A 17,450-nucleotide genomic window follows, 5' to 3' on the forward strand; every position below is an offset into this window, starting at 1 on the left:
CCTAGTACCAAAAGATAGAAAAATGGAAAAATCCACATAAAATTACCTTGTATATTTGCATGTTGGGTCTCTTGCATTCCATTGTCATGTAGTTCAGTGGTGGTATCATGTTGGTTTAAAGAGAGTCTAGATGACAGAGGACATGTGCTTGATGAATTTTTTTGGCTCCTTCCCTTTTTTGCCTGATCTATCAATCATACAAAGACAAGAAAATTAGATGCCTAGTACTGAAAGATAGGAAATGAAAAAACGAAACCATGAAAGCTAAAATAAAATCTACTAGAATTGATATTTCAATGGCAGAAGGCAAAATATATACATAAACCCTAATTGTTAGGAAATCCTAGCAGCCATGAAAAATGAATAAAATTGAAATTTATTTTTACATAAACCCTAAACTTAAAATCGGCTGGTTTCTCCATCCCATCGAACATCTTAGATTGTCGATATTTGACCATGTCTCCTCCCTTCCCACAAAGCCATTGCCTCTAAGTGAGATGATCTACTAAACTGCTATTGGTACGAAACACGGGCTGTAATTTATTACACAAGTTAATATAGAGTTCCATTGAGCACTGTCATAGAGTGTGCCATTGTACCATGAACATGTAGAGTGTATTCAGAATTATGTTGACAATTTAGTGATCAAAAAAAAAAAAAAAAAAACAAGGAGAACTATTGGTGTTTCAATGGCAGAAGTCAAAATATATACATAAACCCTAATTGTTAGGATAGTAGGCCAATTCTTACCAACTCAAATAGCGAAGAGGCACAACGGAAGGTCAGTATTGCACTGGTTCACGATCATGCACTGGGTTTGAAACACGGTAAACAATGTTGAGGAATTGATGTAGCCCTAATCTAATCAAGGTTAGAGGTGTTAATATAGAGAATGTCAGCCCTAATCTATCCTTTTTAATTTCCCTCCCTTTTCTTTGGCCGTGGGCGGAACAAATTCTACAAATTTTTTTTGGAAATTGTGGGAGAAAAGGGAGGGACACGCCAAAACCCTAATTAATTTGGAGAAGAAGCCAACCCGCTTAAATTCCATAAAACAAGAGTTTGAGAATTGTGGAAAAAAGAGGAGGGAAGCCAAACCCTTATTTATTTGGGGGAAACGGTCAAACACTAAATTCTACAAACATTTTTTTAAATAAAAAATAATATTTTTTCATTTGAGTAAAAGAGCCAAAACCCTAAACATTATCATAAATTAATATTTACTGTCTAGAAAATTAATTTGAATGATTTGACCATCAAATTTGTTTTTATAAACCTCGAGATCGTATATGCCAAAAATCGCAAAAAATTGACATTTAGATATTAGGTAATGGGACGAAAGCTTTCAACGGTTATAAATGAAAACTCACGATTTAATGGTTATTTTAACTCTAATTTTCATGATTTTTTACAAATACACTCCTCAACCCTATAAGAGTATGATGAATGAATTCGATCTTTAATTTAAAATATTTGCATTAGTGGATACCACACAATATTATGTTCTAGTTAATGGAAGTATAATATAAACTCCAAGTATTTGGTGAATCTATTGTTTTGAAGGAATACACATTCTACAAAACTAGTTTCATCGATCCAACCGTCAAACTTGTTTGTATACGCTCCAAAATTGCATACATAAAAAATCGCAAAAATAGACATTCAAATATTAGGTAACGGAATGAAACCTTTTGACGGTTATAAATGAAAGCTCATGATTTAACGGTTATTTTAACTCCGATTTTGTTGATTTTTTACAACTACACTCCTCAACCCTATAAGAGTACGATGAATGAATTCGATCTTCAATTTAAAATATTGCACTAGTGGATAATATTATGTTCCAACCGTCCTACTTAATGGAAGTATAAAATAAACTCCCAGTGTTTGGTGAATTTATCGTTTTGAAGGAATACACATTCTACAAAATTAGTTTCAACAATCCAACTGTCAAACTTGTTTGTATATGCTCCAAGATCACAAATGTAAAAAATCGCAAAAAACAAACATTCAGATATTAGGTAACGGAACAAAACCTTTCGACGGTTATAAATGAAAACTCACGAATTAATGGTTATTTTAACTCCGATTTTGTTGATTTTTTTACAACTACACTCCTCAACCCTATAAGAGTATGATGAACTAATTCGATCTTCAATTTTAAATATTTGCACTAGTGGATACCACAAAATATTATGTTCTACTTACTGGAAGTATAAAATAAACTCCCAAGTGTTTGGTGAATCTATCATTTTGAAGGAATACACATTCTACAAAATTAGTTTCAATGATCCAATTGTTAAACTTGTTTGTATATGCTCCAAGATCGCATATGTAAAAAAATCGCCAAAAACAAACATTCAGATATTAGGTAACGGGACGAAACCTTTCGACGGTTATAAACAAAACTTACAAGTTAACGGTTATTTTAACTCCGATTTTGCTGATTTTTTATAATTACACTCCTCAACCCTATAAGAATACGACGAACGAATTCAATCTTCAATTACAATTTTTATTTTTATTTTTTTGTCGAAAATACGGTTTTGTTGTTCGGCGCGTTATGTAAAATTTTAATACCTGAACATAATGTATACAACCCACCACTTTAGTACTGCTTAATTATATACCCAAAATAAACCTATTCGAGCAGGAATTTCACATGAAGAGAGTCCCTGGCTTGAGCACACAGCTTCCCGAGGAGTTGGCACTTTGGTTGGTTGTTGGGCTTCTGCTTGTTGAGAGGCTGCAAGAGGAGGACATAGTTAGTTTTGAATGGTACCTTTGTGGGGCCTTAGGTGTAGGCCTTTAGGTTCGCAATCAAAACTAACTGAGTGCTTAGGTGTGCCACTGCCATCTCAGTATGGTAGATGTAGAACAAGTGTGTTTGAGTTGATTACTTGCACCCCAAGTTATTCTAACTTCTCGTTATTAAAGGATTGTCGTGGATGGGTTAAGTCCACATTAAGTTATTTTCTATGCCTTGAGACCAAGGACTTTTGGTTTCATTATCTTGTATGCTTAAAGGGTGGAAGTCCAGATCTGATTAAGTCATCAGTTTAATTCTTGTTTAGTCATTTTATAACAGTAAAACTGCTAAGTGAACCAGATTTGAGAACCAATAGAACTTTGAATCATCAAATGACTGGACATGACTTGAATACATACTGGAGAATACATTGTACTATTAGATCTACTATTTGAAAGACAAGACAAAGAGAGTCGGGCAAGATTTTACCTTGTCGGGTAAATGTCTTGCAGCTTCTTATCTTTGTGGTTTACAGGGGGTTGTATACAACAAAAAGGATGGAAAGTAAGCAAGTTTACCCAAGGGAATCAATACTACAACATCTAGAGAGGGTAGCAAAGCTTTTACACTAGACAAAAGATATCTTTCTAAGGGAACTATTGCTAAAAAAGGGTTGGAAGGTACGAACTGGCTTGAGAACAGAGTTTGTATGCTTGTTTGTTTGATTAGTTGAGTGTCCTTGAGTCTGGGGCCTCTCCCTCCTTTTATAGACATTTTATCTTGGCTGTTGTAAGCTTTGCCTAAAAGCACTTTAGTGAGTCATCATCTTTTTTTACATGTTCCGCCATTAGAAAGTGCTTTTGGGCTAATAGTAAGTTGATTTCTATCAATTGTCACTTCTCTTGTAAGCACATAACCTTTTTATTAATGAGGAGTCGCCATATTGTCTTGAGATGGATGGCTGGCTTGGTGCTGGGCCTTGGGCGAGCTCCTTCACTTTAGCTCTTTTGGGTTTCCATTCCTTTAAGTCCACAGTTCAAATAGTAACCCAAACAAAACCTACCTGTAATTTAAGTTGGGGTAAACAACGCTCGGATTTGTGAACTCCTTCCTCCGTTCTATGGTTTGGGCATTCTTGAATTTCTCCCTCTGTTCCATCGTCGGGCGTCTGAACTCTAGGTATTTCTTCCATCATCTGGGCATTGTTGAATTTTTTCTTCCGTTCCGTTGTGATGTGTTTTAGTGCTTGTTCTCTTCTCCAATTAGGGTTTAGGGTGGGCACCTACCCAAGATTAAGAGTTGTTTCTCTTCTTTACTGTTTTCCAATTGAGATTGAATTTGGAATAATTATTTGCTTCTCGTCTTTACTGGCATGCAATTAATCAGTTGACATGAATTGGAATTTTTATTTGCTTCTCTTCTTTACTGGCATGCAATTAATCAGTTTTAAGTTAGGAATTGGGTGTCCAAGTTATGAATTGGATTATCGAAACTAAGAGGATTTTGTTGATTTGCATTTAAGCAAATTGGCGTTTATTGTTTTTTCTTTTAAACTCTTCCAGTTTAAGAAGATTGGATTTTGTTGATAGTCTTGTGGATCGTCGGTGGGACATGAACAAATTCACTTGTTTTTCCCCAAGACTTATACAGTGTTAATATATACAACATTATGCACATATGCTAGATGGGCTTATCTTTGATTTATAAAATCAGCACATAAGCTAATTATACGAAGAGTTTTTTACCCCGTAAATAATTGATTCCAACAAAACCACATGCCGTAAAATTTTATTCTGACGAAGAAAAAATTTTGTCAGAAAAAATATGATTACTTCCAACAACAACTAATCATCCTTGAAAATATAAAAGCATTACCGAGATGACTTTTTTTCCCTAAAAAATATAAAAACATTACGAAGAGGACTTTTTTTTTTCCCCTCAAGAATACTAAATCAATTTCGTCAACATGAGTAAACCTTCGGAAATAACCATTATATTTCCGATAAGAACTTTACTTGTCATTAATAAAACTGGTGCCAATTCTTCTCGCCAAACAAAAATGCATTTCCTACTAAACTTGAGACTTTTTTCCGAGGACATTATGTGCGTTGGTAATAAAAACTTGTTTCATGCCATATTACCGACGACCCGTATTTTATGGTCGCAAAATGTTCTTTTTACAACGGTTTTTTGGGGCCCTCAAAAACTCTTCGTTGGTAATGATTACTTTTTTTTTTTGTAGTGTGAGATTATTTTAACTGTCTATTATGTTCTCAATAGGGTTCCCTTTTCAAAAACTAAAATTGCACCGTATGGAATTTGGAAAAATAGGAAGCTTAGTGTGTCCTACTTAAGAACATGGGGCTGCTTGGCTTACGTACGAAAACCTGACTCAAAAAGGTCAAAATTAGAGAGTAGAGCTTTTGAGTGTGTTTTTATTGGTTATGCATTCTATAGTAAAGCATATAGATTTTATGATCTAAGGAACCATGTTGTTATTGAATCTAATGATGTTGATTCTTTGAGAACAAGTTTCCTTGTATGTCAAGGAATAGTGGGGGTTTAGCCTCAACTAAGTTAAGGAAGGATGGAACGAGCAGCCATCCTCTAAATGATTTGGTCGAAACTAGTTTCGAACCAAGAAAGAGTAAGAGAACAAAAGTGACCAAGGATTTTGGGGGTGACTTCCAAACTTATGCACTGGAAGAAGATCCTACAACACTCCAAGAGGCATTGACGTCTTTGGATGCAGATTCATGGCAAGAAGCCATAAATGATGATATGGTTCACTTGGTTGAGCAACCTCCAAGATGCAAAACCATTGCCTGCAAATGGGTACTGAGGAACAAGCTCAAATCCGATGGTACAATTGACAAGTTTAAAGCCAGGTTAGTAGCTAAAGGTTTTAGGCAAAGAGAGAATGTCGATTTCTTTGACACTTTCTCACCAATCTCTAGAATTACATCCATTTGAGTCATGTCTGCATTAGCTTCTTTACATAATCTTGTTGTGCATCAAATGGACGTTAAAACTGCTTTTTTAAATGGAGAATTAGAGGAAGAAATTTACATGGATCAACCTGATGGTTTTGTAATACTTGGGCAAGAGCATAAAGTTTGCAAATTAAATAAGTCACTTTATGGATTAAAACAAGTACCTAAACAATGGCATGCTAAATTTGATTGTTTACTTCTTGATAATGGCTTCAAATTTAATGAAAGTGATAAGTGCATGTATATTAAAACTGAGAGTAATCTATGTGTTGTAATATGTTTATATGTTGATGACATGCTTATCTTTGGCTCTAATATTCACTTAGTAAATGAAGTTAAAACCATGTTATGCAATAACTTTGATATGAAGGATTTAGGAGAGGCAAATTTAATTCTTGGAATAAAGGTTAACAAAACTAAGAAGGGGTTTTCTCTAAGTCAGTCACATTATTTAGAGAAAATTCTAAAGAAGTTCAATTATTTTGATTGTAAGCTTGCTTGTACACCGTTTGATCCTAGTGTGAAGTTGTTCAAGAACACTGGTGACAGTGTTAGACAAACTGAGTATGCGAGCATCATTGGTAGCCTTCGATATGCTACTGATTGCACTAGGCCAGACAAAGCCTATGCAGTTAGGGTTCTGTGTAGGTACACGAGCAGTCCCAATATGGAGCATTGGCATGCAGTTGAAAGGGTAATGAGATATCTTAAGAGGACCATCAACTTTAGCCTATGTTATGAAAAGTTTCCCGCTGTTCTTGAAGGATACAGCAATGCTGATTGGAATACACTATCAGAAGATTCTAAAGCCATGAGTGGCTATATTTTTAATATAGCTGGGGCTGCAGTCTCGTGGAAGTCTAAGAAACAGATCATACTTGATCAATTAACAATGGAATCTGAAATGATTGCCCTAGCTACAGCTAAGGAAGAAGCAGGATAATTGAGAGATCTTTTGTCTGACATTCCGCTGTGGGAGAAACCAGTTATGGTGTGCTTATTATAGCACAACAGCCATTGCAAAAGTGGAAAATCGATATTATAAGGAAAGAGACGACAGATTCGTCGAAAACATAGCACGATAAGAGGGTTTCTTTCCACAAGGACTGTTAGAATAGATCATGTAAGGTCTGAAGATAATCTAGTTGACCCTTTGACGAAATGGTTAGCACAAGAAAAAGTTTGGAAAACCTCTAGTGGAATGGGGTTAAAGCCCTTGATAAGTTGAGTCACTTGTGATGGTAACCTAACCTTTGGACTAGAGATCCCAAGAAATTGGTTCAATAGATAATAACAAGTCATGGAGTGATATGGACTCATGCCATACTTCTTGTAGAAGTTGTCTGTAGAGGCATGAAATCATGTAGCACATGTAAAGGATGAGTTATGAAACTTTTAATGAAAACTATACTCTAGTTGGGTAGGATATCTAGCTATAGAAGTATCCTTGATTGTTTCACCATTGTGATAGTGAAGCTGAGGCCGCCTACTATAATGTTCCTAGGGCTAACTTCTAGCACTATCACTAAACTGTGATACAAGGACATTGCCGAATTGTGCTGGCTTTGAGCTTCACCCAAAAGGAGTCGTGTGTGCTTTGTTTTCAGAGATTGGGTTCAAAACCAAGTGCTACTCTTGTTATTCTAAAGCAATGTCACTATGTTATGGTTCAAGTTAAATAACACCAACATTTATACACGACTCTATGACAGTTTGTATTTTTATTTTTTATTTTTTTTGACAGTTTACTCAATGTTCAAGTTTAAATAACCAAGCGGAGGATTGTTGGGGTTATATGTTTATTTAAAATTTAGATTAGTCAGACAGGTTAACGTTAGACTCCTAATTTTGGGGAGAATCTTTTTTCTTCAGCAGAGTTTTGTTTTGTTCAGAAGACCTATTCTTTCTCAACTAACTGATATTGCTTCTTGATTTAGTAGCGGGATTTTGTGAGCATTTTCTCCTCAACTATCCCAACGTTAATATCCTTCTAAGTAGTGTATAAATACGAGGGTTTTAGTTTGGTGGAAATACACTTGAAAAAACTGAGAAATACTATGAGAGCATTGAGTTGTTAAGAGGGTGAAAGCTTTGGATATTCTCAGTGCAAAGGAAGGTCTATTCACGAGTGATTCTGGGCTGTTTTATCTTGGGGACAGCGTGGCACTTGTGACTGCTTGCACACCTTGAGCAGAGCCGCAAAACATCTTAAAGAAGGCAACATTGTCTACTACTCAACCCAAGATAATTGTGTTCTTTGGCTCTTCATTTTCCTTGTTCCTAAAAAACTTGCAAGAACTTGAATCAAACAATAATAATATAATTAAATAAATAAGAAAGCTTCGAAAATTCTCGTTGTAGCTTAATAATTTGTAATATCCCAACTTCTTTGCATGTATGAAGGCAGAGGAGCAACCAACTCTAGGCTTTCTAGTTCAGAAAGATCACAATCTGAATGCAGCTTCACGTTTTGCAAAGCCAGATACACATTAGGCAAAACCATTTGCTTACAATGAAGATGCAAGCGGGGTGTCTTTTCGGAGATACTTCCACTGTCCATATTCAGATCAAAAGGGAGGTTTCTTCTTGGGCGAAGCTCCTCATTCCAATGAGATTCAGTATTAGACGAAGATAAAGGTTTCCAGTTCCTATGAGTTTGCCACCCGTATTTGTAGTCTCCAACTATCGGTGTTCTCAAAACCTCCGCACAGTGTACACGCAGCTGTATTTCAACGCACAGAGTTAGAGGAGTTGTGCACAGTGACAAGCAGCTTGTTTAACTAAGGAATAATGCAAACAGAAATCATGACTAGTGCTTGGTTCTGATCGATACCTGATGCTTTCGGCCAGTAAGAGGGGTTAGCTCTAGCCATGTGAAACCTGCACAGCTAACAGTTGAATATTGAAAGCATATAATTACTGGGAAAATTATTCTTCAAAGAATATGTACCAAGAACTTTGTGCCAAACTATCTTCAGTAATGATCGTTGAAAACAAAACTGCAGCATGCATCACACTACCAAACTTTCCCTAGACAGTCCTTTAAATTGTACTTTGACACAATACTTATGTGCAATGGAAAAAGAGTGTTTGTTACTTACCAGGACATGATGATCCAATCACTTTGTACTTTGTAATGGCATGCTGAGAAGACAAAGTTTGTGAATCGTTTGCAGCTGTGATTCTCTCCGATTTACCATTGTCCACCACCACCTGATGTAATCAAAGCCCCAAATTATTATAGGTTCAGATAACTTGTAAAGTTTATGCACTGATATTTGTTCAATGTATCCCTGAGTTACTGCAACCAGGAACCACTTAACCACATAAGAATTAAATTGGTAACTAAATTATAACTGAATTTTATTATTTTGTAAAGGGTAATCGCACTAGGTGCGCATGGATGGGGTGTCAGGATGAGTGCATTCAAGAATATTCTAACCTTTACCAGAGGTGCTGAGATTAATCCTGTACGTTGCCTGGGAGATCCAATGACAAGTGCCCAATACCTTCTTTGCAGAATTCTTTTTGCATCGTCAGTTACCTTTAAATAAGTACGAGCATCAGGTAAATTGACACGGAACAAAACTAACAGCCTCGCAACATGACATGAGCATGCACGGGTCATTCCATAAACAAACACCAACAGAGAAAGGAATGACATTCACTCACATCATTTGATGCTCCAACAGTTTTCTCACGGAAGATGGAATGCAGAACAGCCGCAATTGTTTGTGTCCTTCCCATCACCAGGAGACCACTACTATCTCGGTCAAGTCTATGTACCTAAGAAATACAAACTTCTTATCCAGAAAAAGGGAAGGAAAAAGACAAACAAACAACACACAGAGGTTGTTCAAGGAACGGGGATAACCATGCATAGGATTCAGATTGTTGTGGCGATAGACGAGACCATGCACGTACACATTTGATGCAATGATTGAAATTCTAAAACAAGGATAATTCTAATCTACACATATTTATCAAACTGTTTATTCTTTTCATTTCTACAATGTATTGATAAAAATTTAAACTCAGAATATTACACAGAATATATCACATACTTATCAAGTATAGATTCATAATACCAGAACGTCTAAAACATTTGGTATCTTCTCCGTTAACAAATTCATGCATTCACTCAGGCTTATGAAGCAATATAGCTCGCAACTGGTTCCACCTCGTTTAACAGGAAATGCGTGAACAAGCTGCTAGACTGCTAGTCAATGAGATGGCTCTAAATTGTGGCTTGATTCCATGCAATCAATCTCCCTCTCCTCCTTCCACTCCATACTCACTCTAGATTTTTCCTATTATATGAAAGGCTCCCATTCCAAAGTTTAGAAGTCTGACAATATTTTGCGTACCATACAGCTACACATATGAATTTAACATAAAGATACTAAGATTGCCTACAAACTCACCAGCCGAGGGGGTTCTGACAAGTCATAACTCAAACAAGCGGTAGCCAGTTTATCTAGACTTCGTTTGATTCCAATCCCACCCTGTGCAAACATCATTTTAATATCGGTATGAAATAAACTACCTACAAACCTAAAGTACAAACAGTAACCTTGACTGAAGCATCAACAACTCACCTGAACAGGCATTCCAGGGGGTTTATTGATGACAATGATGGCTGGATCCTAATATCAGAATAACGAGTAAGATGGATCATATATTGTAAAAAAGCTTAGCTGGCTGAAATTTACACAACAGGGACCAACGTTAAGAACCTTATACAACTCCAGGCTCCGGATAAAGTTGATTTCTTCTTCACTACAATGACATTCTTGTTTATAATTGGACGACTTGTGTTTGTCAGCAGGGAACTCTTGCACACTAAAAGGAAGATGTATTCGATCTCCTATGTTCATGGAATCTTTAGCCGCCACCTTCCCATAAATTAAAATCAGATAGAAACCTTTCCCATGTTAAATTACACAAAACAAAGCTCTATCAATTTAATTTCCCAAACGAAAACATACATAAAAACCCGAAACAGTATGAATGTAAGAGAAATATCAGTTACCCTTTTAAGTGGGCGCTCATGTGCTTCAACAGCTTGACCAGAACATGATTCTCTTCGAACCTGTAACAGCAATCAAGCAACAACTTTTCAATCAACCTTGAAATCCCATATGTAATTTGCAATCAAACTTCAAATTTCAAAATAATTCAATGTGGGTGCGAGTGTGGCGACCTGTCTAAGGCGAAAGAGCTTCTGAACGAGGCTTCTAGGAAGCTCCGGGCAGCACCGAGTAACCCATTTAAGCGCCGTCGTGGTGGTGGTGTCGGCGGCGGCAGAGGCAGTATTTGTGATTGTACCTCTGCCGCCGTTTGAACGATTGCGAGAGAGCTCTTTACCCACAGCGGCGCCGTTTACAGCGGCAGTGAACGAAGGTAAAGTGAACCATTTTTGACCGCCCTTTTCTTTCTCTTCGTCAATTGTTTCAGAGGTGGCGGCGTAAGATCGGCAGTTGTAGAAGGCTGAGAAGCATATTCTCGCGCTGCCGAACTCGGCGGAGGACGGTGGTGGACGGGGGAGGAGAAGTCGGCGGAGGAGTATGGGGCCCACCATGCTAGAAATTTTGGGGTTTTAGGAGGACTCCGGGTTTTTTACCTTCGCTCTTCTTGCTGCGCAAAATAGGTTTTCAGAAACCGGGAAATTAATGAGGGTCTCCGGCGCCAGTAAATTTATGTCTTATGGGCCTCCAATTAATAATAAGCCCAAATGGGACGGTTAATAAGGGCGGGCTAAGACATCGGCAACATGATTAGTTTGGGCCAATTAGGCAAGGCCCAAACCATGCAATGTGGAAAGGCCTTGTTTGCACCAAAATTGTTTCTCAGCTTCATCACTTTCTTGATTAAGAATGTAACGGCTAGTCTGTGCACTCAATCCAAATATGATAGATGTAAGGCGGAGCTCAATTCTGGTTTTGTAAGGCTAGGATAAGGCAAGTATAGCTGGAGGTGAGATGTCTTCTAGCCAAATGTTGATGATGTATTTTTTTAGGTTTTCATCTAGAAACAATTTGTTTTCTTCTAAGATCATCTCCAATGGTTGGGTTAAAAGCCAAATATTTTAGCCCAGAAAATTTAGTTTTTAGCCCAGAAACAGTTTTTCTGCTCCAACCGTACTGGCCTAAAATTTTAGCGCGTGATTATTAAGGAATGCACTTAGACTATTTTTTTTCTTAAATTAAATTTTTTAAAAATAAATAAATATGTACACTATCGTAAATTAATTTTATGAACATTTTAATCTAAAAAAATTTAAATTCCGATAAATATTGAAAAATCACTAAATTGTAAGAGAAAATTGAGTTTTGTGTGGATGTTTCAACAAATACATAGGTATTTATAGAGTTTTTGGGTGAATTTTCAGTTAAATATTTTTTTTTAATTATTTTAGCGGTTGGATTTAAATTTGAGCCGTTAGATCTTTTTTTGTATCGTTAGATTTGATTATATTCGATCTCAGCCAATGGATTCAATAATATATAAATATAAAAACAAAACAAAAAATTGAATCTAGGTCGTTGGATTAACCAACGGCCTGATGATCACGACCGTTGGATGGAAGGAGCCGTTGGGCTCATGCGGAACGTGGCCGATAGGCCCACGTGGGTGGGTCCCTCGCGGTCGGAAGCCTCGTGCGTTAGGCGTGTTGGGTGATTCAATGGGCTGCGTTTGGCGCCCAAATGCTGAAATGCAATCCCTTCGGTGGGGCCCACACCAACTTTTAGGCTAAATTTTGCGCGGAATTTGGCCTCAGTTCCCCATTTAGCTTTTAGCCCAAAGTTTCCCCTTGGGTTGGATTGGGTTTGGGGGGAAATTTAGCATTTAGCCCACCATTGGAGATGGTCTAATAGTTTTAGGTTAACATTTTACCCCAAAATTATTAAATAATGAATTTAGTCAAAAAAAAAAAATTCAGTAATCTTTTTTAAAATAAAATTTATGTAGATTATCATATTTTATTTTTATAAATATTTTAATATGAAAATATTTAGAATTCAATAAAAGTTGAAAATTCACTAAACCGATCCCATGAAACATGTACTTATAGAGTTTTTGGGTGAATTTTGATTTAAATAATTTTTTAATTGTTTTAGCCATTGGAGTTAATTTTGGGCATTATATCTTTTTTTTTTTTGTTAGATTTGATCATATTCAACCTCAATCGTAAGATTTAATGTGTTTAAAATTTTTAAATTAAATAGGTTTGAATCTAGACTGTTGGATGATTCAATAATTAAAACTGTCAGATGAAGGAATAGATGTTGAGCTCATTTATGTGGTCAACATTCTTGTTAAGGGTGGGGCTACTTCCTGTAAGCCCTCCCGTGTCTCGCACGTTGGGCGTGTCGCCTTGTTGCACCCTCCATTTTTCTGGGCGCGTCTATGCACATAAGTGGGCCTTTTTTAACCATAGCTAGAATTTTGAGTTAAATTTGTCCAAATTTTAGGTTTTAACCCAAATCTTATTTTAGGCCCAATCATTGGAGAACGATTGGGTTAGTTTAAAACCTAGGTTTTAAGTTTTAACCCAAGGGTTGGAGATGGTATAAGAGTTGCAACATTTAGCTAACGGCAAATGATGTTTTATACTGGGAGTTGTGAGCTATTTCTAGGGAGATTTAAAAATCTATGAAACCTTAGAAATCGATTTTCAAGTGCAATGTCTAAATCGAGCATTAGTCATCTCAGAGCTCAAATATTAAATGGATAACTATGAGTTTTGGAGAAGAGCAATTACATATTAATATTTTTAATGTTTACAAATGAAAGAAAAGTAATTGTTAGATGAACTTACATGGAGCTGCTCAATTGTCTCATCCCCGGGTCGAACATAAACTTCCTTGAACATGTCGATATCTGGAATTTTAGAATCTTCCTGAAAATAAAATGTTAAAGAAATAATCAAATAATCCAAATAAAAATCAATATAATTACAATTGAGAAATAATATACTTTTACCTTTCGTCACTTCTCTAACATAAGGAGACGGGCTTCGAACCATGTGGTGGAGGAGTTTTCTTTTCAGTGTATTTGTGGAACCATGATTTTCCAGCCACGAGTAATGCTGATTTGAATACAGTTACCTCAGAAGTCTGGTCATGTACTCACCAGCTCCGAGTGGAGCTATATTAGACTAAGTAGTGGCGCCACCATCATTCTACTCCGGGGCACTAGGCGAAGTCTTAATGACTCTGCTGGATGACCATGCTTTTCTGCAAGACACATGATCTGATCCAGATATGGATAAAATCAAATCCTATAAGTCTTGGGTTTCTTCAACCTAAGGAATGGCATGCGCGGCAAGTAATCACAACTCCTAAGAGGATGAAATATCTACTTCTAGATATGCTCTAGGATTCTCCCAGCTTAGAACGAGAATTCTATCCTAAAAATGTTTATCTCTCCACGGTATAAATATACCCCCTACGGTTCATCTATTGTAACGCAATCTAAACACTTGAATTCTCTTGCCTACTGCTTGAGTCCAAATTCATTTAGTAACTTAACCATTGGAGAGCCTTTGGCCGACACCCCCCCCCCCCCCCCAAAAAAAAAGTCCTAGGCTTGCTTTTGTTTCACTGTTTTGCAGGTTGCTTTTATTTACTTAGATTTATGCTCGACTACCGTTCACGGTGGTGCGCAAATTTGGTTTTAACCATTAGTGTTTTCATTGCGAGAGAACTTATATTCCTCTCGTCCAGATCACTCTACCAACTTAACATGTCAGAAAACTCGATTAATCATATCGGCTTCTGATGCGAGTTTTATACGCGCACAAATTAAACCCTCTTTTTTTCAAATTGTAGTATAAGTATAAGTAGGGATCGTTCTGGACCGGGGATTAGGAGGGATTGTTAATCTCTTGGAAACTGACTTAAAAACGTAAAAACAATATAAAACACTAAACTAGACTCAAAGAATTCAAAAATACTTTAAAACATAAACTAAACTGATTCTAACAAGTTCAAAAGACTCAAAACTCTTAAAAACACAAACTAAATTGATTTCTAACTAATTTGACATTAAAGTAAAGGGGGATTTAGGTTTTGACAAAATTAAACTAAATGAACAAATTGCAATTAAAGGCAAAACGTAAATATAAATGTGATGAAAATATGGATGATGGAATAGCCAAGGGGTTCTTCTCCACACATGTTACACTTGCATACAAGATTGATTCTCAGTTGGTCTTTCGATAAATTATGAAACTCAACGCCCCGGGTTAATTAGGTCCGCTTAAATTAACCGTCAAGTTCTCCTTAAATTAATGAATTGGATGGGTTAGCGCAACGCAATTCACCACATTCTCCAAAAGTCCTTTACGTGAAAAGCACAATAAAGATACAATCAAAGATCATTAAGCATCATGAAAACTATAAGTGTTGACGAGGCATTCGTTACTATGATGAGCATGAAACTCGTGCCAAGAATTCATTTAACGCGATTGTTTATAAGCAACCTCCACTACTTGTGAATATAAGTTCATAACGATTAGGTGAAACTCACTTATATTCTAGCGTCATATTCATGCATGAAAATTAAGCGCGCATTCTTAATAAACATACATAAATAAGTTATCAATCAAACGGTTAAACAAATTGAATCAACAACTTATGAAATTCCAACGAAAGTTAATCAATTCATATTGCAAATATAAACATAGTTTCGAATCACCCCCTAGCTAAAGGGGGTTTAGTTCCTCATATCTTTGAAATCAAAGAAACACCTAAACATTCCAACAACTCAAACTTGAATTGTATGAACGTTTAGGCACTCTTCTCTTCCATTACAAAACAAAGAAAATTGAATTTAAACATTGAAATCAAAGAAACACCTAAACATTCCAACAACTCAAACTTGAATTGTATGAACGTTTAGGCACTCTTCTCTTCTTCGTTATTATGGCACAAGGTCTAAGGTGAGGTTTGGGGGATTATGGAAATGGATGAGGAGTGGTGTTTGGATTATAAGGGAATGGATGGGAAGCTCACGGCTAGGGAAGGGAGAATGTGTTTGTAATGTGTTGTGTATGAAATGAGATGTCCATGAATGAATGAATGCAAGGGTATTTATAGGAGTAGTGGAGGGAACATATGGCTATGTCATTTGTAGGTGAAGTAGGTGGATGTTGTAGGTGAAGTAGGTGGATGTTGTAGGTGAAGTACATGTGTTTAAATGGTTGAAATGTGTAGATGATTATGAGTGATAAGTGATAAGTGTATGATATGTTAAGTGATAAGTGAATGATTATGATAAGTGATAAATGAATGTATGATATGATAAGTGGTGAATGATATGTGGTGAATGATAAGTGGTAGTGTTTAAGTATTTAAAATAGGGAACAAAGCCCTTCCTTGCATGGCAAGGAAGGGAGACACAAGGAAACACACGACAATGTCCTAAGGTTGCTAGGAATGTTGTTTTTGTGTTCTAAAATGCGTAGGAGTTTTCAATGATGCTCAAACATGAGGTCTTTTTAGGATTTAACTTTCCTACTTCAAGTCTTCAATTTCGTCCATCCTTTTGGCTCCAAGCATATGATATCCATTCCAATCTCTAATTTGCTCCAAAAGGCTCCAAAAGGCATCCTTTTGCATACTTTGCCCTTAGAACCTGAAAACACACAAAAGAAGCATAAAGAACTAAAATAACTAAAGAAACATAACGTAAATGTACGAGAACAAGCCATTTAAGTCGCATAAATATGCTCCTATCAGCTTCGCACCCTATCAGAGTAGTACCCATTAGAAAACTGAGTTAATCATATCTATGTCAAGATCCAAATCTCCAACACTCTGGTAAGCCACGCCTTGGTCGGCAATGGCTCGAGAGTCCACGTCATGTTCAAAGACATTGCCGAAAAGATGGTAATTCTCGACAACATCAATAAAGGGAAGACAACTCTTCACCCTTTCAATGGGTAACCGGTATGATCCCAGGGAATGATGAAGGTAGCAGTCCAAGTAAAACTCTATAATCACTTCATGACTTTTCACGTGATGGATTGCCCGACTCCCTATAACGTTGTGCTGGTGTAGAAAAAAAAAAGATAAGTGGAGAGTATGTGTGGATTTTACGGATCTAAATAAGGCTTATCCAAAAGACCTATATGCACTCCCATAGATTGACCTATTGGTAGATTCAAATGAGGGCACGAACTATTGAGCTTCATGGAAGCTTACTTTGGATACAACCAGATAAAGATGTATGAACTAGAAAAGGAAACAACCTCGTTTGTCCTGGTCCGAGGAACATACTATTACAAAGTTATACCTTTCGGACTAAAAAACGCAGGGGCAACATACCATCAACTTATCAAGCAAATCTTCAAGGAAAAAATCGGTGACACAATGGAGGTCTACGTGGATGACATGGTTGTTAAGAGCAAAGAAAAGAAGGTTCATATAACACACCTTCAAGAGTCATTTGATTTACTCCGGAAATACAACATGAAGCTAAATCCAAATAAATCTACATTCGGAGTAGCGTCAGGCGACATCTTGGGTTATATGGTTACCAAGCGAGGAATCAAAGCTAACCTGGATTAGATCAAGGCCATCATAGAAATGAGATCGCCCAAAACTATGAAAGAAATATAAAGTTTGACAGGACGAGCAGCTTTTCTCAGCAGATTTCTCTCACGATCTACTGACAAATGTAAACTGTTCGTCACGGCAATA

General features: G+C 36.7%; 1 protein-coding gene across 3 annotated transcripts; it reads right to left on the reverse strand.

The window, feature by feature from the left end:
- Nucleotides 1-8,041: 8,041 nt before the first annotated feature.
- Nucleotides 8,042-11,413, reverse strand: LOC137729128 (RNA pseudouridine synthase 4, mitochondrial). Of its 3 annotated transcripts, XM_068467966.1 has the most exons (10): nucleotides 10,946-11,413; nucleotides 10,775-10,834; nucleotides 10,479-10,637; nucleotides 10,341-10,388; nucleotides 10,167-10,247; nucleotides 9,415-9,528; nucleotides 9,185-9,286; nucleotides 8,844-8,955; nucleotides 8,576-8,622; nucleotides 8,042-8,464 (listed from the first exon to the last, which is right to left on the reverse strand). In XM_068467966.1, the coding sequence occupies exons 1-10, from the start codon at nucleotides 11,321-11,323 to the stop codon at nucleotides 8,105-8,107; spliced, it is 1,461 nt and encodes a 486-aa protein (XP_068324067.1). In that variant the 5' UTR covers nucleotides 11,324-11,413; the 3' UTR covers nucleotides 8,042-8,104. The 3 variants fall into 3 exon arrangements, with proteins under 3 accessions (XP_068324067.1, XP_068324068.1, XP_068324069.1); XM_068467967.1 differs by lacking the exon at nucleotides 10,167-10,247; XM_068467968.1 differs by lacking the exons at nucleotides 10,167-10,247; nucleotides 10,341-10,388; nucleotides 10,479-10,637.
- Between the last annotated feature and the right edge of the window lie 6,037 nt (nucleotides 11,414-17,450).

This window comes from Pyrus communis, chromosome 3, assembly GCF_963583255.1.
Source record: "Pyrus communis chromosome 3, drPyrComm1.1, whole genome shotgun sequence".
In the NCBI taxonomy this organism is placed as follows: Eukaryota; Viridiplantae; Streptophyta; class Magnoliopsida; order Rosales; family Rosaceae; genus Pyrus; species Pyrus communis.

Bases quoted from the DNA above. Each gene is read 5' to 3' on its own strand.
- LOC137729128 (XM_068467966.1), bottom strand. From the start codon at position 11,323: ATGGTGGGCCCCATACTCCTCCGCCGACTTCTCCTCCCCCGTCCACCA. The intron at 10,835-10,945 runs GTCGCCACACTC...TTGCTGTTACAG, and splicing joins AGCTCTTTCGCCTTAGACAG to GTTCGAAGAGAATCATGTTC. The intron at 8,956-9,184 runs GTTAGAATATTC...TGATTACATCAG, and splicing joins TCTCAGCACCTCTGGTAAAG to GTGGTGGTGGACAATGGTAA.